General features: G+C 41.2%; 1 protein-coding gene across 1 annotated transcript in view; it reads right to left on the bottom strand.

Moving 5' to 3' along the window:
* Positions 1 to 22327, bottom strand: part of LOC126095610 (lactase/phlorizin hydrolase-like) — a 223849-nt gene that overhangs the window by 195814 nt on the left and 5708 nt on the right. The window contains exons 3-7 of the mRNA XM_049910379.1: positions 19056 to 19190; positions 17388 to 17510; positions 7992 to 8175; positions 4888 to 4982; positions 928 to 1072 (exon numbers count right to left, since the gene is read on the bottom strand). Coding sequence (XP_049766336.1) covers positions 928 to 1072; positions 4888 to 4982; positions 7992 to 8175; positions 17388 to 17510; positions 19056 to 19190 — 682 coding nt within the window. The remainder of the gene's footprint in view (positions 1 to 927; positions 1073 to 4887; positions 4983 to 7991; positions 8176 to 17387; positions 17511 to 19055; positions 19191 to 22327) is intronic.

Raw genomic sequence — 22327 nt, forward strand, 5'->3', positions numbered from 1 at the left:
GAAATCGTGACCGATCCTTTTTTTTCGCAAATTTCTGTACAATTTCCATCTGTCTGTTATGTACCAGGTAAAATAAAATGATTTCTTAGGAGCTCTATAGTGGCCATACCCTGAGAGTTCACACGAAGGATAAAGTATTTCTTCGATTCTACAGGCCTGAAGGATCCAAATATCCTTTGGCGTATGTACGACTTGTGAGATACAACTCGTCAATATCTACGGCTTTGTTGTGACCACCAATGGGGACATTTTCGTTTGTGACAATGACATAACACACTTCGCGACAGAATCTATAATAGTTACACATGATCACGATAGACTGTTCACTTTCAGAAGCAATGGTATCTAATCCATAGATCCTCACCCAGTAGCAAAGATAATGACACTCTTTTCAATGCTCAACAGTTACTTGTAAAACATGGTATTGTTCCTTATTGATGTCTTCTCTTACATTTTGTGCAATACACTCGAATTATAACTCGAAATCACAGGTTTTCTTGTAAAATTTAGCGCTTGTCTGACAGTGACATTGGACGTATCTTTTTCCGCAGTTGGCAACAAGATGTACTCCCAACAAAACCTTCCCACAGTATATATTCGAGGAATTAATTTCTGTCACGAAACTATACTTTCCCTTGGTATCATAACAGAGGCACTACTATTTATAGCATTGTATGATAATCCCTTGGAAATGCAGAAAACAAATTCGCTGCTTCGACTGTGAGGGACTCGATATACATCGCTCGTGTTGTACACGTAACTTCGATGCCCAAGACTTCCAATTTTGCCAGCATTCAACCAAGGCAGCATACAGTAATGTAGAATAGAAAATAATGCACAGCGCAAGGAGGGGCTGCAGGAATGAGTAGCAGAACTGAAGGCAGGATGTATGACTGCACCTGCTGCCCCTTTAGCAGGTGTACTGACCGTTGATCATCCTTTTCTCCTCGTCTGTGAAGCTGGGCAGCCGAGACCTGGGTCGACCCTCGGCTCTGCTGTTGTTGTCCACACGTTCTCGCACCACAGCCGGGTAGTCGCCGTCCACGAAGATGGGGTTCGCGAACAGACCCAACTGTAAAAGATGCATCGTATGATACCCACTTCACACAGGGCTAGTGAAATCTGTCTTTTCATTCAACTTACGTACTCTTTCCTAGCGTTTGGCCCATTCCATTAAGGTCTCTGTTTTCATGATATTAAGAAATTATTTTATTTGAGATTGTAAACTGGACACTCTTCCACAGTCGTCATTTGACCTAAGGGAGTTAAGTTACATGCCACAGAAGTCTGCGAAACGTGTATTATTGTTCTCTTTGTTATCATATCTTAACTGTTCGTGCATCGTATTTTATGAGGCGTTGATTGAGGACCAGCCCAGCATTTGCCAGAACGAGCGTGGTAAACCAGATAAGAACTAGGATCAGGTAGGCTGGTGCATCAGAACAATGGTAATTAATCTGAATATGCAGTTACTGTCTGGATCTGACTAACCTGCTTATCTCGTAATATAGCGAGCTGTATAGTAAACTATATAAGCTCGTCTCTACGTCTTAACCTAGAACAGAGAGCAAAATCGAGGAACAAGGTAAGAATTAATGAGAAACTCTGTCTCACATTCATAGCTACATTCTGAAACTGTCGTTTGCTATAAACAATAATTTTAGACCAGAGTCTGTCTTCACATTTTCCGTAAGGTGTTACTGAACTGTTCCTGTAATTGAATACTGTGCGAAGCCTGGTACTTTAGCAGAACATCTTTTTCATTTTGGTTAATAAAATGTAAAAAAAATGAGGAACACTTGTTTTATTCATTGAAAGCTACAATTTCAGATCATAACTAATAACATAGATACCGTAATAAAATTTAAAACCAATTAAAGACGTTAATGCAGAGAAAACGCAATGTTATTGAGAGCTACTTCCCACAGAACACTGGTATTCTGTGGTACACAGTGTACCCTAAAGTTATGCCAATATACAGGACGTCCCAGAAATGTTGTGACCAACCTCGAGGAGTTGTAGAGGGAGTCTTGAGAAACAAATAGAGGATTGGAACCTGTGCCCAGCAACGTCATCCAACGAAGCTACAGAACGTCGAAGTGATAGAGGCCAGCGCCTGCCACTACTCCACCCCTTCAGCAGTAAACGTGACTTTGTACACTGACGGACTGTAGGCGGAATGTCTCGCAATATTATCTGTTAGTCAGTCATCACAACCTATTGCCGCGATGGCAAGTGAAGAAGATAGATTTAGTTGCTGCGAGGAAGGACCCTGTCTCTTACGAATGGGATGCTCTGTTGGCTCTGTTTATGATGGCTTTGGACAGGAGTATCCCCCCTGCAGTCTATCTTTCTCCCAGAGCCCTATAAAATCTACGATGTTTTGGTCGTACAGAAGTAAATACACTATTTTTCGTATTCTTCTGGTTCATATCCGTTCCGGATGTTGGCAACTATCTTGTCTTTCCTGTCACTTGCAGCTCTAATTAGCTCTGTAGATGTTTAGAGGTCCTCGTTGTGATGTTCTTAAACCAGAATATTCTTCTTCGGTTAACGCTTTTCCTTCAGGACGATCTGGAGGCGATGGTAACTGTTGTTGTTCCACATGACGTCTCCCAGGTACTGAATCTTTCTTGCTTTTACTTTGGCCAGTACTTCTTTCTCTTTCTTCATTCTACGTAGAACCCCGACATTTTTGATATGCACTGTCGACATACTTCTTAAAATTTTCCTGTATAGCCACATCTCAAAAGCCTCCATCCGCTTACGCAACGATTCTGTCAATGTTTCAACACCATAGATGTGGGTGGTACATATGTAGGAGCGTTGAAGTCTGATCTTCGTCGTCATTGCTAAGCCATGATTCTTGAAAAGTTTACTCATCTTATTGAAGACAGCCCTGGCTTTACACTGCGGATTGTAAACCCACGTTCTAAACCGTCATCCACCAAGGCAACAGAGCACTTCATTCGTAAGAGACTTGGCCTTTTTACGGAGCACCTACATCCATCAACTCCACTGACGATCGCGCCAATCAGTCACGATCGATGAGTAACAAACAACTTTGCGACACCTTCCACCTACGGTCACGCTTTCTGTCGAACGGGTGCCCTAATGGCAGGCACCGGCACCTGTTATTTAGACGCTCTGCAGAGTCATTAGATGACGTGTTAAGACAATGGTTTCTATTCTCTGTTTGGTCCTCGAGTTACTCTGTACTATTCCTCGAAGTTTGTCGCAACATTTCCAGGGCATCCTGTATAAGGTGAAACGTTGTTAGCAAACTGATCCAAAAATTCTTGACTGATTTACTTCAGTTTCTTACACAACTAATAAATATTCGGACAGACATACGATATACATTTTGTAAACCTTGATGTCTATGTTTTCAGTTAGAAGTGAGCGACAGAAAGAAAATGCTGTGATCTGTTATGAAAATCTCTGATTTCATTACTAGCACAACCTCTGTGACTCTTATCAGTTTTGTAGCTTTTTATGTCAAAATCAGTGACTTACGTGTTAATTATGTCATCGTGATAACGAATGGGACAGTAGTATTAAATACATAATCATGCAAAAACCATGTTTAAGAAATTATGCTTATGGAACTAATGAGGTGCAGCATGGTTTTCATGGTTATAACTGCATCTGTAACGTCTCAAACAGTCTAATGGTTGCTCATTTCCTTGATCATCGCCTCTTGTCATACGAAATTTAACTTCGTAGTGTCTGTCTGAGATGTATGTTGCTGGATGAAATTCTCCCATTCTACTACGAAAGCAGGTTCACGTAATTCTGTGTGAAAATTTTCATGGAATACTAATAAGTGAAACATATTTTCTTATCCTCATCGCACATTCGTGATATGATGATTGGTTTCGATTGCTCGAGCAATCATCTTCAATTAATTAAAATTTCTTTACTGTGAATAATGTGCAGCAGAAACATGTAGCGGGTGAGTTTTATTAACACAGTACATGTTGATATTACATGTGACGACTTGCTTATTGTAACGACATTTTTATCTATTGAATATGATTGCTAGAACAGTAGAAACGGGCCATCATTTTATAAATGAGCAATCAACTCAAATAAATTTTACATATAAGTTGCATAACCTTGACTGTGACAAGTCTTATAACACTAATGACTGCATTTTTATGTGTGTCCCCAAGCTGGCATTTTCATTGATTTGCCTACACCCGCTAGTTACTGAAGCAATATTATCATTTTGCCCGTTGTTGTTCTTTCGAAACAGTTAGCGTCAGGTATAGGGATAGATCCCTATATTACACAAACGACAGTGTCTCAGTATTCGGGCTGGAATTCAAACCCTACCTAGCACGTACACTTTCAACTAAACATCTCTCATCCTTAGATTTCTAGTTGCTGCTAATTACTGCTTCAAATATAACTCCTGTTGTGTACCCTTAATATAACGTTCAGTTAATAGGTATCCATTTGCGATATTCAATAGAAATAAGTAATATATTCTACATTGTATTCCAGTCGAAAACCCTGATTCTAAAGTGTTCTTTCATTGATGTGTCAGGGCTATGATAAGAGCTAGTAGGGATTAATTGGTATGTTTTTGATCGCTATTGGACATTCTTCAACAAATGATTCAACGAAAGGAAAAATCGTACTGAAAACCTCCAGCCAACATGAATCTTCCAGTGTTATATATCATTTTCGGTTTACAGTGGCTCTTGACACATGCCTTATGCGAAAACATTTCTAAGGACACACACAAAGCTAGTCACTTATTCTGTTATAAATGTTATAGTATTAAAAGAGACCTAATTATATCAATAAATCACGGACTATAAACTATTTAAACTTCAGTCGAGGTCAAGCAGAGCACGTTAGGAAGGCGAAGTTCCCTACCTCAAACTGCAAAATACGCTCCTGGGCAGCCAGGTTTTCCTCCTCATCGTTGTAAGGTTCGTACCAGTTGGTGCTCACCGTGATGCCGATTCTGCCTGCAAAAGATAGGGTAAAAAATCACAGTAGATTACATCGCCAACAAATGATGTTGCATCAGAGACCGTCCTACGCCTTGATGATGTAAAACAGACACCTTAGTTCTCCACTACATGATGAATTCTTTTGCAAGTCTTCTTTCCTATGTAGCAGGTCCTATTCGTCTACCTACCACTTTCAAAGCCCATATGAATCGTTAATAAATACAATATAAGCTTTACTATGCCAAGCCGCGCGGGATTAGCCGAGCGATCTAGGGCGCTGCAGTCATGGACTGTGCGGCTGGTTCCGGCGGAGGTTCGAATCCTACCTCGGGCATGAGTGTGGGTGTTTGTCCTTAGGATAATTTAGGTTAAGTCGTGTATAAGCTGTTAAGTCCCATCGCTAAAGTGGGCCCAGAAATGACCTATGGACATTTCTGTCTTCTCAATGAACACGCGTTCCTCTCTCAAAACACCGTCAATAAGCCATTCGCTTTATTATTGAGTTCTTTAAACACTACCTTAAAGTTTCTTCCATTTGTCCTTCGTACCTCATTTCATAATCCTTACTTTTTATTTGAATTAAAAATATTCATGTTTGCAACTTGCTCTTTTATTAACAACGCGTTTCACTTACGTGGAGAATCTTCATATTATCTTAAAATTTTCCTTTAACAACGTATTAGAGATGAGAAAACTGCTCTGTGCTAGACTAAAACACGTGTGGAATCAGATGGACCTACCAACAGTGAATGACATTTCATCCTGACACTTTCTTTCGTAACCTACCGCTTTCTCCATCCAGTTCTCCACTATGCCAATCTAATGCTTTAACCTCTATTCCAATTTTTTGTCCGCCCTGAGTGCAATTTTCACCAACAACTTATTCGAATTACCGGCGTTAGGTTTAATTTTGCGGTTGGTCATTCTGTATGGATCCACACGATGCAACATAGGTGTAGTTTTGGTTCGTAGAATTTACTACGACTTGACATATGATGTTCGTATATTTTATAACAGACTGTGGTATCGTTAGGGACTGTGAGACAAGCGCTGCAGGAACGTGCTATCTTTTGTAGGTGAAAGAGACTGCCTTCAGTTTACACCTGAGCCTTGAGAGTACAATACGTCAACATGAGCTGTCCTATGAAGAGTTTCATGTTTGACAATGAATGTTGGCAGCTAGATTTTTACTTCCGATGTTATTAATGGCACAGGGGTTTTGACGTATTTTACATTACAGGACGATAGAAGTATTTTTATATGCGTGTCAGTACGTATAGAATTACGATTTATTGAGTTGTTTCCTTGTTTTATAGCACTTGATACTAGGATTATGTAGTCCCGAAATATGTTGAGGTAAAAATATCACACGTTTGATAAATTGTGCGTAACACTGTCAATACGGTGTTGTTTTTACCTTTCATTTTATTTGATGAATAAATAATGATTGCACTTAATACACACATATTTGCTTCTTGTACTGGTGAAGTAGATTATCTGACATCATTTTCGGGTAGAATGCGACAACACTTTAGACGAGGCCACTTGAACAATTCACGCACGCTTTGGCGCCGAAGTCGACGGTTTCTCCTTTTCGCATGGAGAAATTGTTTTCTTTATTGGCGATACCACTAAGTAAACCGCAGATATACATTTTATACAGCTTCGTCGCCAGTAAATATAATGTAAGAAACTCGTACTTTTGATGACATGCTCGCTATAAAACAACTGCAGGTGTGACAATAATGATCACTTGAGAATGTCACTTGAATTTGTCTGAAATGGAAAACATTTAAAATTAAGCACGCTACGGAAAAAACAACGTATTCCACTAAACTCGTATGAAACATTTTGTTAATGGCCTAATATTTAGAGAAGAACTGCAACAGACAAAAAAAATGGCGAAACCATTCCAGAAGCGTTGCATAGCGTGGGGCAGATATGTCTCCTGCCTACATTTCAACATAATGAATATGGAAATCAATATTACAGCATAACGGAGCAGCGCACAGATATTTAATTATGAAAACTGCGTAATCGGGAACGGAGGTACATGTGACACCTACAGACTGAATTCCGTGTGGACCGATCTTTAGGGCACAGCCTGGTGAAAAGATGATCTGATAAGACGCATCCTTTTTTTATCAAGGAATGGTCAATTTGTTTATGGTTGGATGGATGAAGTTCTCAGCACTTGCCCAGAGATGACGAGTCTCGCACAGGTTAGACTAGGGTGGAAAGCTGCATCGAATTAGTCTTCTGATTGAAGCCTACTACAGCAAATATAACAAGAGAAAATATGAAACTGAAATTTCTAGCGCATTTCGTGGGACATCAGACTGAGAGTCATCTTCACGGGAAACAGTTTCAATCCCGAGACCAAATGGTTGTAAATGAAATGATGTATAGTGCCTCCACGAAAAGGTAGAGCTCCATCTGTTGGTTCTGTCGAACCATTCAGTACTGCCTCCCTTGCCGCCATAGAAAGATAAACTCTGCCGCCCTCCAAATTACAATAGCACAAGAAACTGATGTTTCTGTTTTTCGACAGATATTAGCTGATCTGACAAGAATTTGTACCTAAGAGTAGGGTTGATTTGGGTAGAAGAGACCAAACAGCAAGGTCGTCGGTCTCCTCGGATTAGGGAAGAATGGGGAAGAAAGTCGGCCGTGCCCTGTCAAAAGAACCATTCCGGTAATTGCCTGAAGTGATTTAGGGAAATCACGGAAAATCTAAACCAAGACGCGGGATTGAACCGTCGTCCTCACGAATGCGCGTCCAGTGTGCTAACCACTACGCCTCCTCGCTCGGTACCTGAGAGTCAAACTGTTCTGAAACACTAGCTGTCACGCATCATTATTCGATTGATTTCAAAATAAGTACTGTCTTACAATTTACAACACCTTTCTAAAAGTGTTGTGTGATCTACACCAATAATCATATACTCTGTCAATGTCTTCTGTTCTCTGTCAGTTATTTAGACGGGTAATATTCAAAAGTTGTCATGAAGAAGGTCAACTCACCATTCTGCGTGGAGCGGTACTGCTCGTCGTAGAGGCGGTAGACTTTGGCGTGGGCTCTGATGACGGTGTGTGTTGCCAAATAGTTGCCGATGCCGCGAGCCTTCTGCGACGGAGCCTGGCCTCCGCTTGTTGAGTAGCCGCGTACGAACGTGATTGGTTCGTTGAATGTTGTCCACCATTTTACCTACAAGAGAAACGTTAGCCGCCACTGATTTTACATGGGTACATGCCAAATTGTGGGTGGATACTGGATTGTAGCGTCTTAGAATAACTTTCTTGCAACTATTCTACCTTGCTCGAACATGTTTAGCCCAACTGATGTTGGTGCCGATCAGAGAACAGTGAATCTCACATCCACGGTGACAATTATTGAACTACAAGAAAGCAACGTAAATTAGTTACAAACTACGGCGTGCACACACTTCATTCAACATGTAAACGTCACTACAGATGTTAGAATTTATCTTATAACATGCTCGATATGTCTGCCATCAGTGGCGATGATGTGGCGCAGATGAATAACAAAATTCTTCATGACGCGCTGAAGCGCCCAAACATCGATGCCGCCGATGGCCTCCGGAATCGCTATCTCAACAATAGGGTTTCTGCTGTACACCTTGTCTTTAATATAGCCCCACAAAAAGACTCGCATGTATTCAGATCTGGAGAATATGGCGGCCAATCGAGCCCCATGCCAGTGGACCCTCAGTGCCCCAGAGCCAAAATGCGGTCCCCCAAACTACTCTTACAGGACATAAAACACTCTCCTGCTTCGATGGGGTCGAGCTCCGTCTTGCATGAACCACACCTTGTCGAAAGCAGGGTAACGTTGGATAATGGGGAAGAAAGTACCTTCCAAAACCTACACAGACCTTTCGGTAGTCACTGTGACATAAAGGAATATCTCACAGATTATTCCGTGAGTGGACATTGCACAAAAACCTGTTGAGGGTGAGGAAACTTCTCGATCGCGGAATGCCGATTCTCAGTCCCACAAATGCGCCAGCCGGCCGTGGTGGTCTAGCGGTTCTGGCGCTGCAGTCCGGAACCGCGGGACTGCTACGGTCGCAGGTTCGAATCCTGCCTCTGGCATGGGTGTGTGTGGTGTCCTTCGGTTGGTTAGGTTTAAGTAGTTCTAAGTTCTAGGGGACTTATGACCTAAGATGTTGAGTCCCATAGTGCTCAGAGCCATTTGAACCATTTGAAAAAATGCGCCAGTTTCGATTTTTGACGAACCCATGCCAATGAAAGTGGGCTTCGTCGCTAAAACAAGCCATATTCATATCAAAATCCTGTTCGTCAATTCTGTGAACAATAGTGTTGGCGAAACACAACCGCTGTTCCATGGCGATGGGTCTTAAGGCTGATACGTTTGAATTTAGTACGGGAAAAGATGAAGGTCGTCAACAACAATTTGTCGCACTGTCTCCCGGTTGATTCCCACCTGTTATGCAGCTAGTCTGATCGATTTCTTGGGGCTAGTTTGGAACACAGCGAGTGTCTTCTCAATGTTTGCAGGCGGTTTGACTCTTTTTGGATGGCCAACATTGCCAACACTGTAATCACGGACACTACCCGTTCTCTCAAATTTCGAATCAAATTCTTGATTGTTAGCACACTTGGACCAGTTGTCTTCAGCTTGAACTCGGTCGCAGACTTCCTTTGAGCCGCAGCTGCTCTGCTATTGCTCGCATTGTAGGTCTTCACAATGGCTATATGCTCAGGCACGCTGTACCGTGACATTTTCAGCTGAAAATGGCCGGGAACGCCAAGGCGCGTGGGCATGCGCATACTAATTACCATCATGCCCCGTGCCAACTGTGCAGGTTGAACGTCCTAACGAAACCCGTTCACAAATTGTGGTAATTTTACTTCATATTATTCAATAATTGTCACCCTGTATGCTAAATTCCCCCCCCCCCCCCCCCATGAACCATGGACCTTGCCGTTGGTGGGGAGGCTTGCGTGCCTCAGCGATACAGATAGCCGTACCGTAGGTACAACCACAACGGAGGGGTATCTGTTGAGAGGCCAGACAAACGTGTGGTTACTGAAGAGGGGCAGCAGCCTTTTCAGTAGTTGCAAGGGCAACAGTCTGGATGATTGACTGATCTGGCCATGTAACAATAACCAAAACGGCCTTGCTGTGCTGGTACTGCGAACGGCTGAAAGCAAGGGGAAACTACGGCCGTAATTTTTTCCCGAGTGCATGCAGCTTTACTGTATGAATAAATGATGATAGCGTCCTCTTGGGTAAAATATTCCGGAGGTAAAATAGTCCACCATTCGGTTCTCCGGGCGGGGACTACTCAAGAGGATGTCGTTATCAGGAGAAAGAAAACTGGCGTTCTACGGATCGGAGCGTGGAATGTCAGATCCCTTAATCGGGCAGGTAGGTTAGAAAATTTAAAAAGGGAAATGGATAGGTTAAAGTTAGATATAGTGGGAATTAGTGAAGTTCGGTGGCAGGAGGAACAAGACTTCTGGTCAGGTGACTACAGGGTTATAAACACAAAGTCAAATAGGGGTAATGCAGGACTAGGTTTAATAATGAATAGGAAAATAGGAGTGCGGGTAAGCTACTACAAACAGCATAGTGAACGCATTATTGTGGCCAAGATAGATACGAAGCCCACACCTACTACAGTAGTACAAGTTTATTTGCCAACTAGCTCTGCAGATGACGAAGAAATTGAAGAAATGTATGATGAAATAAAAGAAATTATTCAGATAGTGAAGGGAGACGAAAATTTAATAGTCATGGGTGACTGGAATTCGAGTGTAGGAAAAGGGAGAGAAGGAAACGTAGTAGGTGAATATGGATTGGGGCTAAGAAATGAAAGAGGGAGCCGCCTGGTAGAATTTTGCACAGAGCACAACTTAATCATAGCTAACACTTGGTTTAAGAATCATGATAGAAGGTTGTATACATGGAAGAACCCTGGAGATACTAAAAGGTATCAGATAGATTATATAATGGTAAGACAGAGATTTAGGAACCAGGTTTTAAATTGTAAGACATTTCCAAGGGCAGATGTGGACTCTGACCACAATCTATTGGTTATGACCTGTAGATTAAAAATGAAGAAACTGCAAAAAGGTGGGAATTTAAGGAGATGGGACCTGGATAAACTGAAAGAACCAGAGGTTGTACAGAGTTTCAGGGAGAGCATAAGGGAACAATTGACAGGAATGGGGGAAAGAAATACAGTAGAAGAAGAATGGGTAGCTTTGAGGGATGAAGTAGTGAAGGCAGCAGAGGATCAAGTAGGTAAAAAGACGAGGGCTAGTAGAAATCCTTGGGTAACAGAAGAAATATTGAATTTAATTGATGAAAGGAGAAAATATAAAAATGCAGTAAATGAAGCAGGCAAAAAGGAATACAAACGTCTCAAAAATGAGATCGACAGGAAGTGCAAAATGGCTAAGCAGTGATGGATAGAGGACAAATGTAAGGATGTAGAGGCTTATCTCACTAGGGGTAAGATAGATACTGCCTACAGGAAAATTAAAGAGACCTTTGGAGATAAGAGAACCACTTGTATGAACATCAAGAGCTCAGATGGAAACCCAGTTCTAAGCAAAGAAGGGAAAGCAGAAAGGTGGAAGGATATATAGAAGGTCTATACAAGGGCGATGCACTTGAGGACAATATTATGGAAATGGAAGAGGATGTAGATGAAGATGAAATGGGAGATACGATACTGCGTGAAGAGTTTGACAGAGCACTGAAAGACCTGAGTCGAAACAAGGCCCCCGGAGTAGACAACATTCCATTGGAACTACTGACGGCCTTGGGAGAGCCAGTCCTGACAAAACTCTACCATCTGGTGAGCAAGATGTATGAAACAGGCGAAATACCCTCAGACTTCAAGAAGAATATAATAATTCCAATCCCAAAGAAAGCAGGTGTTGACAGATGTGAAAATTACCGAACAATCAGTTTAATAAGCCACAGCTGCAAAATACTAACGCGAATTCTTTACAGACGAATGGAAAAACTAGTAGAAGCCGACCTCGGGGAAGATCAGTTTGGATTCCGTAGAAATACTGGAACACGTGAGGCAATACTGACCTTACGACTTATCTTAGAAGAAAGATTAAAGAAAGGCAAACCTACGTTTCTAGCATTTGTAGACTTAGAGAAAGCTTTTGACAATGTTGACTGGAATACTCTCTTTCAAATTCTAAAGGTGGCAGGGGTAAAATACAGGGAGCGAAAGGCTATTTACAATTTGTACAGAAACCAGATGGCAGTTATAAGAGTCGGGGACATGAAAGGGAAGCAGTGGTTGGGAAGGGAGTGAGACAGGGTTGTAGCCTCTCCCCGATGTTATTCAATCTGTATATTGAGCAAGCAGTAAAGGAAACAAAAGAAAAATTCGGAGTAGGTATTAAAATCCATGGAGAAGAAATAAAAACGTTGAGGTTCGCCGATGACATTGTAATTCTGTCAGAGACGGCAAAGGACTTGGAAGAGCAGTTGAACGGAATGGATGGTGTCTTGAAGGGAGGATATAAGATGAACATCAACAAAAACAAAACGAGGATAATGGAATGTAGTCGAATTAAGTCGGGTGATGTTGAGGGCATTAGATTAGGAAATGAGACACTTAAAGTAGTAAAGGAGTTTTGCTATTTGGGGAGCAACATAACTGATGATGGTCGAAGTAGAGGGGATATAAAATGTAGACTGGCAATGGCAAGGAAAGCGTTTTTGAAGAAGAGAAATTTGTTAACATCGAGTATAGATTTAAGTGGCAGGAAGTCATTTCTGAAAGTATTTGTATGGAGTGTAGCCATGTATGGAAGTGAAACATGGACGGTAAATAGTTTGGATAAGAAGAGAATAGAAGCTTTCGAAATGTGGTGCTACAGAAGAATGCTGATGATTAGATGGGTAGATCACATAACTAATGAGGAAGTATTGAATAGGATTGGGGAGAAGAGAAGTTTGTGGCACCACTTGACCAGAAGAAGGGATCGGTTGGTAGGACATGTTCTGAGGCATCAAGGGATCACCAATTTAGTATTGGAGGGCAGCGTGGAGGGTCAAAATCGTAGGGGGAGACCAAGAGATGAATACACTAAGCAGATTCAGATGGATGTAGGTTGCAGTAGGTACTGGGAGATGAAGAAGCTTGCACAGGATAGAGTAGCATGGAGCGCTGCATCAAACCAGTCTCAGGACTGAAGACCATAACAACAACATATGCTAAATTTAGAGAAACGAGTCATGTTTGGCTTTCTTGCCTATGCAACAGTCAGCTACTGAAAAACTCAAGATTTGAAAAACAGTCGACTCCATGCATGTTTGGCAGTTAATGCGAAATTTAACTACGTCATATGTGACGTGTGTGACAACAAAAGGTATTTTTTGTTTTGGATTCACATGGACTTGCTAGTGACTGAATTGGTTGTGACGATACAAACGTTGAGGAGAGACAAACTCGTATAATTTACAATTTTGCTGCGCTACAAAGGAAGGTTGTAGACATCTTTGAGGATAATTTCAAACTTATGCGTCGTGATGGGAGACAGATATCTGATTTCAAAAAGATGATCCTTTGCGCAGTGTAATATGCTGCGGACGCTGTGCGTACTTTCAGAACCCTTATTTGTTCAACCCGAACCTGCAAAAGTGGAATTCCATTACTAGCTACATGGTACTACCAATGCATATTTCCAACCACTAATGTTCACAAGTTATTGGTACGGTATGAATTATACGAGCGACGTTTTTTTATAAGCTCAGTTATAGGTGACTGACTGCATGTGAACATAAAGTGTAGCCCACGTTTCATTTTTCTAGATTTATATTTGGTTTCCAGACATTACACGGAAGTGAATCTTTGTATCCCTATGACACTAGGTTTATAACCACTTGAAAACTGTCTTGGTGACTGAAACAGGTCATGGTGTTTGAAAATAAAATTGCAACTGGTGCTTTTATTTATGTCAATGACTGAAGTTGCGGACCTATCATGCTAAACATGCTGCACATAGAAATTGAGTTTTTCTGAAGCCCTGGCTGTTCGTTACAGCAGTCATAATCACATCGGAGAGAACGAGTCATATTTAAAGGCCTGAAATCGCAGCTGTTATTTAGCTCTCTTTCAATTTTTGATCATGGCCTGAAGCATTCTTCACTACGAATGTACGTCTTTAACATTACTCTCAACTGTTCCGAGAAATGAAGAAATAAACCACTTTAGCTCGTACAGTCTACACGTACATTGACATCTACATACAGATTCCGCAAGTCACCGCGTGGGGTAGGGTACCATGTGCCGCTACTAGTCATGTCCTCTCCTGCTTCACTCACAAACAGACCGAGGGTAAAACGACTTTCTGTATGTGCCCGTATGAGCCCTAATTTCTCTGATCTTATCTTCATGATCCTTACGGGAAATGCACGTTGGCGGTAGTAGAATCGTTCTGCAGTCAGCCTCAAATACCGGTTCTCTAAATTTCCTCAATGGCGTTTCTCGAAAAGAACATCTCCTTGCCTCCAGTGATTCGCATTTAAGTTCAGGAAACGTGTTCGTAATATTTGCGTATTGTTAGAACCTGCCAGTAACACAACCTGCAACCCACCTCTGAATTGCTTAGATGCCTTCCTTCACTCGACCACTACTCAACAATAGGTGGTACTAATATCTTATATGTTGTCTTCTTTAAAGATGAAACACACTTTCCTAAAATCTCTGTAAGTCGATCATTTTAGACATGGTTGCGGGACTCGGCTGCTCGATACAGGATTCCAAATTAAACATCTTTCAGCCGTCTAGTTTCCAACCTCATTTTATTTGGCAACCAGTTTCTGCGTTTTACTACGCCGTCTTTCATAAAATTCTCCCAATAAACGGAAGTCGATCATTCGCCTCTCCTACTACAGTCCTTACATTCTCATTCCATTTCATACTGCTTCGCAACGTCACACCTAGTCATTTAATCGACGTGGCTATGTCAGGCAGCACACTGCTTTAACTTACATATCTACATTTAGAGATAGCATTCATTCTTCACATCAAATGTAAGTTTTGTGTAAGTCATCTCGCACCTCCTACAGTCAGAAAATGACGACACCTTCCTATACATTCCAACATCATAATCAAACAGTAGCAGTTACCCTGTCCGAAAGATCATTTATGTATATAGAACATAACAACTGTCCTGTCCCGCTTCTGTACGGCACTCCTGACGACGCCCTTTTTCCTGATGACGCTCACCGTCGAGGGCAACACATACTTTACTTGCTTGCTCACTAGCGAGATTGTCGCCCCAAGCAAGGACAAAAAATGTCAATGAAAATAACATAACGAAGAGATTGAGATGATAACTGCCTTTGAGCAATTGTAAAACGTATTGAAATGGGTGCTCACTGCTCAACATTTGTGTCAGGCTTATTTTATATCATTCATCATGCATTGTGAACGGTTATATGTGGTACCTCCTGCGTCTGAAATCGTCACGCATTGTGAAAAGCTACAGGTGCTACTTTCTCCATTTGAAAGCTGATCATCTCCAAAACTTTGGAGGCTGAAACGACTATACTGTTACTTTTTAGCTGATTACAGATGATAGCATTGGAAGTAGCAGAATCGGCGGACCATTTAAGGTTCTGAAGCTGACTGCGGCGTACAGAAGAAACTACTGTGGTCGATGATACTTTTCTTCATGAAAGGTGTCGTAGATGATCTATGTTACAGGTAAACCTAAAGCTAACATTTAGTCTTGTCCTGTCTCGTGTGTGTTGCTCAACAATTCATCATCATCATTATCATCAATCCATTCACTGCTAGATAACCCGCTTCCGCGCATTGGCCTTCACCATTCGTATTGCTCCTGCACTTACCTTCCAGATCATCATCTTATTAATTCAAGTTCGAAAATTTCTTGGTCTTTCTACCATCCACTTGCTTGTTCACAAGTTCCGCCAAACGCACTACCATTACGATCATAATTATGGCTCCACTCTGTCCTGTTTCTGTTCCACTTTTATTTCTTTCTGCTTGTCTTAGTCATTACCAAAACGCATTTCTCCGTTAGTTTGGTGAACGATACTTAGTCAACGGTCTTCGCAAATGAAGTCCATGTCTCACTACCTTAGCCCAAAGAATGGTAGTATCCGGCAATAACAAACTTTTCCGTTACTTGAGGAGCAATTCATTTTACCACTAGGATCCAAAGCTCTTTCTAATCCTTGAAATGTACCTTATGAAATGTACCTTTTGGAGCAGGTACAATTGGTGGCTTCAGCTGAGTAAGTACTATTAGTTATGAACTGCTTGTTAATTTGTAATTTTTTCGAGATATCACTAATACCTAATTTTAGTTTTACTTTTATCGGCTTTCAAGCTTACTTTCATATTTACCAATTAAGTTTTTCCTCATTAGTAAGTCTGTCTGCAAAAAAGACTAATAAATCTATATCATCGCTGCTAATACTATTGCAATATGCGACGTCAAAGTAAATGTGATTGTTTTTCACCCTGCGATTTATAGCTTTTTCAGTAAACTCGTGCTGTCGTTGCACTAAAACTTCTATTGTTTCTGGGGTTCCTCTGTTGTTTCTTATGTCACAGGTTCATATTGTTTGTAACAAGTCTCTTACATATTACACAGTTAACTCACCTAAAGTTGCTCTGTGAACACCAGCTCACTTCGCCATTATAGCATACGACACAGCTGCTCTCAGTCTTCCGGGCATGTCGTGAACCCAAAGTTGTTTTTACAAACGATCCGTCTTGAAATTACAAAAGATATTAGATTTTATCAGCATCGCAGGAGCCTACGAAACATCATAATAAACAGATTTCACTACAATTCTCAACTTATTACTCTCCCACAAACAACAGATTTTCATCTGGCATGCAATGTGTCGTTAGCTTCCTTCACTTCACCCATAATACCCCAGTTCACTTCGTCAGCTGTCAAAAAAATGGAGTTCAAATCTCAGTCCCGCCTTTGTGAGATAAGTTTTCTATGATTCACTACACCGATTCAGGCTGATGTCGAGATAGTTAGTTACATTGAGAAGGCTGGTTTATTTTCCAGTAATTGTCGAGTCCGAGCTTGCAGCGCGTCTCGGAAAACTTGGAATTTACAGTATGTTAAACGCTAATCTTAGTTCAAATATGAAGGATTAACATTTCAACAAAAAAGTCGCTTTCTGGGAATTATTCATTGCTTTCTAGCCTAAAACCCAGGGTTGTAGCCTACCACGTGAGTCACGTTGAAGAAATGAAACCTTGTGATGCTAGCTAGACTGTTTAATTTAATGAACATCTTTAATACTCTCCGACGTAATTCTAAAACTACTTGGTTTTAGAAACTGTTGGTGCTCAGTATCATGAAGACCCATGAAAGACATCTGGATGTACAGGAACTCACCCTGTCGCCGAAGTTGTCAAAGAGCACCCTGGCGTACTCGAGGAAGTAGTCCGCTAGGATGGGGTTGGGCCAACCCCCTATGTACTGCAAGGCTTGCGGCAGGTCCCAATGGTACATCGTCACCTGCAAGCAGAGAGACTGGCTATGAACAAAACGACTGATACATTTCCATGGTGACAATCTCTGGACCAAGTAATGTACTAAACATAAAAGAGACAGTAAAATGACTCTTCATTGTCCCGACTCTTCCCTAACAACATCACCATTAACAAAATGAAGTTATTACGGATCCTTGAAGATATTGTTGACAACAGAGAGAGTATAGTACCAATAAGGAGAAAGCGATTGAGAAGAAAGTGGCAGAGGTTGTCTAGGAAACTAACAAAAAAGGATACTAGTTTTAAATGTGTTTTAAGGACTACCTTTACTTTTTCAAGCGGTAGAACACCAACAAAAGCGGGGATGGGAAATAACTTTAGAATCATGAAAATTATGCAAGTGGATACTGAACAGACCATATCAAGGGATAAATATGTGATTTATATATTATCATATAATATACTGTATTACTGTAATTATTAGTAAACCATGTATTGTTAGTTATTAAAATAATAGCCTTGTGGGTATATTTCATCTGTTCTTAACCTTTAAACAATGGAAAACAAAGTAAAATCGTGGTATCACGAGAAAACCGAGGCGCCGCCAGCACCAGCCATAAAGGACCAAAAAATTCTGAAGATGGCTTTAACACAAATCGAAACCGGTAAATAAACAAATATTATGGCAATCTCGATTGATTATTTTAAAATAAATATGGCACCAGATCGCTGCACTCCATAGACAATGTTGTCAAAATTATTGAAAAAGCAAGTTTTTCTGCCATGCACTTAAGTGGGATTTGCAGAGTATCCAAGCCAATATAAAAAAGTTTTAGTTCACTCAACTGCAGGGAAAGAAACCTAGTTTTTTTCCATTTCTCGGTATTATCAGCCTTCTTAATTGTGATATTTTAAATGCTGCATATTTAGGAGGGATTTTTCGTCTAATCTAGTAATAATTAATTTTATAGCTCTGGTTTGGCGCAAAGAAATGAGTCTAACAGTCAGAGAAATGGTACACGTACAGTGCAAACTTGCGATTCGTGGGCAAGATGCAATGAAAACCTAACGGTAATATTTCGCTACGAAGACAGTAGACGAGGAACTAATACTTATTCACCAGACAAATACCTTAAAGAAAATGAAACCAGTCATGACAATCATAAAAAATGAGGAAAAAAGTTACAGTTAAGAAGACTGTAGTTAGTTGTGTACCGGTAGTTAGCTTTATCTCATCTAAAGGATAAGGGAAAGACTTTGCAGTCATCACTTCCTTGGTGTTTGGGATATTACATCCATGGTTTCCTTTACCTCAAGTTTTTGTTGGTGTTATAAAGCTAGAGTACAGTACATGTGTGAGTAGAATTTAGGGGAAGCAGCCGAGGGCCCAATCTTTTACCTCACTAGCCTTTTGAATTTTTTGACTCAACATTTTTCCCCGTTCAGTACCGGTAGGGTTTGTTGTATAACTGTGCCATGATCTGCCAGTATTATTATTTGTGGTTAATGCACACTCTCCTCCACCCGTCGTCAGAGATTTATGAATTCTTAACAATGAATAAAATCTTACCACTGGCTGGATGTCGTTCTCCAGTAGCAGGTTAATGAGGTTGTTGTAGTAGTCGATTCCTGCCTGGTTGATCACGTCCAGGTCCCCATTGGGGAGTATACGAGGCCATGAGATGGAGAAACGGTATGCTTTGGCCTGAAACAACCAATAAAATGTCACAATAGCACCTCTGCACGATGTGAGGTCAGAAACCAACGTTCACAAATACTAACATGTACAGAAAAGGGATGTATCATTAGACAATGATGGTGAACTGATAGGTGGGAGATAAATACTCATCAATAATTAAACCTTGCAGTTTCCAGCTAAACCCTTCATATCTGACGTGTACAGTAGTGACATCTGCTGAGACCTCTAACATTTATCGGACTTCACGAGGCCTAAAAAGAGACAGGATTTTACTGAGGTGTGCCACTAAAATACACTGGGGACCTGTTACTTCCTTAGGATTAGATATAGAGGGTAATCTGACTTGTAATATGGGTCTTTGTGATTGGCTGGTATCAGGGTGGAATGTGGCGCACTGTAAGAGGAAGTACCCACACTGTGTGAAAGCTAGACAAAGGATATCCAAGTAAAGGAATCTTTCGGACTGCCAAAGGAAGAAATGCTATTAGTTCGATTGCAATGTCAAAAAATAATCGGAACAACTACTGAAATTGGTCAGATATCTGTGTGTTAAGGTCAGGTCTAAAGTAAATGTCATTTGATCATTCTTTCAACAAATCTGGTCAACGACTTCGGGAGTACAAGGGACAGGAGCGGTCTGTAAGACAAATGACTATCGGTTTGGTATCATGGACTATGACTGAAGTGACTGAAAATTTCAAGAGGAGTCAGTAACACTCGTGACGTGTTTCACCGTTAACAATGGCACAAATCTGCATAAGTACTCACCGTCTGGTGAGGTCAAGTATACGAGTACATGTAAAAAGTTTGCAAAAGTGACTACAGACGATTTTGAAATTTATATCTCACGTCTAAATACATATCGTACCGCATCGGTTGATATATTTTTAGGTATTAAGGTGTCTGGAGAATGTCTCTGGGAAGCAATCACACCATTGTTAGTAATATGACAGCCAGAGCTGAAAAACGAGCTGCCTTGGGTCTATCCACACTTTCCATGATGAATTTTATCAACTCTCCCCTGGGCTATGGATAACCCATGTCTCAGAAATATCACTTTTTCCGTGAGAACTAATCCCGCAAGGTATGCCGAACAACTTCTGTGACGTTTGGAGAGTAGGCGAAGTGGTACTGGTGGAGGTAAAGCTGTTACGGGGTGAGGGGGGAGGGGGTAGGAAGGTGCAGAACAGCGGCAGGCGTGTCTGGTTATCTCAGTCGGTAGAGCACTTGAACGCGACAGGTAACTATACCAGGTTCGAGGAAGTTTCTACATGCGTTTCCGAATTCGGCAGTTAGGTCTTCATCTTGACGTTTCATTATCTCTTGAGAACCATGATGGTGTCTCCTCTGTCCATCATCATCTATTCGGCAGGATACACTTTCTGTTGATCACTATCTCAAAATGGCTCTAAGCACTATGAAACTGAACATCTGAGGTCATCATTTCCCAAGAGTTAATACTATTTAAACCTAACTAACCTAAGGACATCTTACACATCCATGCACGAGGCTGGATTCGAAACTGCGACTGTAGGAGCAACTCGGTTCCGGACTGAAGCGCATAGAACCGCTCGGTCACAGCGGCCATCACTATCTCAATTTCATGAACGTCACAATTACGTCCTCCACATATATTTGCTCCGTGTTTCAATTTTACCCTTCGTTTGTCCCCTAGCAGTGTTATCACGCGTCTCCTAGCTGGTCTGTGGATTTAAGAAGCTTAATTTTCAAATGCAGATGAATTTATCAAAAACATTTCTGAGTCTTTTTGTTATGTCTTTTATTGTTCTATCTATTCGACTCCCGGCAAGGAGGCAGACAGCTAACATGGCACAACATGATCGTAATTTATATTGCGAATTTCAGTTTCCGTTGATAGTTCCTCTGTCACAATGTATTGTTCACTTACTATTCGCTCGAATTTTCAACTCGTTTAATATCCATAATACATTCATGTTCAGAAAAAGCAGAACATTTTGAACGACTAGATTTGGACTTCCAAATTCACAGAACATGCACATTAGTGTGCTATACAGAAATGGTTAGCGTTTCAGTCACTTCAGTTCAGCATGTGCCCTGCTGCCTAGTAAGCATAGAGTCCGCCAATGGTGATGGTAACTTGTTCTTTTGTGATGGTATCGACGTATATAAGGCGCGAATGGCGTCCTGTGGTATAGCCATCCACACTACATTCACCTGTTTCCAAAGTTCATCTGCGTTGGTTGGCACTGAATCACAGCGCTGCACCAGTCGTTTCGTCATATCCCAGAGATTTTCGATTGGCGACAAATCTGGTGATCTGGAGGGCCAGGATAAAAATCTGACAGCCTGTGAGACCAAGAAGGCACGTGTTCATGCAGCATCATGTTGCCGTGCATTGTCTTGCTGAAAAGTGGCGTCTGGATTGTTTTACAGTAAGGGTATGGACTGTCGAAACACTTCGTCACTCACGAGCCGCGATTTCCCGGACAGATGCATCACAGTCCTCATTCTAATAAGTGGCCCTCTTTCAAGCCCACTGATTTGACTGTACGGTCTGCGCATACGCGTCCTGCTCGTCTGCTCAAGTCACACTGATCTCTTACCTTCGGTTTATAGCGAAAGCGAAAGTCGCAGGCGCATTTTGCCGGTAGGTGGCGTTGCGCCGTCATATCGATATTGACCTTGAACGCCCTGGCCAACATGGTTAAAATGCTAATCATTTCTACAGAACATACTAATATACATGTCCTGTTAATATCAATGTTCTGTCTCTAGTCGTTCAAGGTGTTCAGAATATGAGTATAATTATCAGTTGCCTTTTTGATATCGCTAAGTATTAAGAATAGAGGTAAAACTTTTCGTGATTTCTTTGCAAGTCTTCGTTAACAGCATCTGTCCTTGTGCAGGTTCCAACGTTTCACGTGGAATACCATTCGTGTTTTGAAGCTTACAAAAAATGAAATATGAAGACTGTTGTATGAAGTAGAAATCACTTATTTCTCCAGAAGACCTACATCTATGTTATTTGTAAATGAATATCTTGGACATTCATTCCAACGATGTCGACGTTTCGTCAAAAAGTTGTGGATAGATTAGAAGCAATGGAAGTAACTCTCGCAGTTCAATGAACTATGACTCGAACAGTGATTTGCTAATTGAAG

Source organism: Schistocerca cancellata, chromosome 8 (assembly GCF_023864275.1).
Source record: "Schistocerca cancellata isolate TAMUIC-IGC-003103 chromosome 8, iqSchCanc2.1, whole genome shotgun sequence".
Lineage (NCBI taxonomy): Eukaryota > Metazoa > Arthropoda > Insecta > Orthoptera > Acrididae > Schistocerca > Schistocerca cancellata.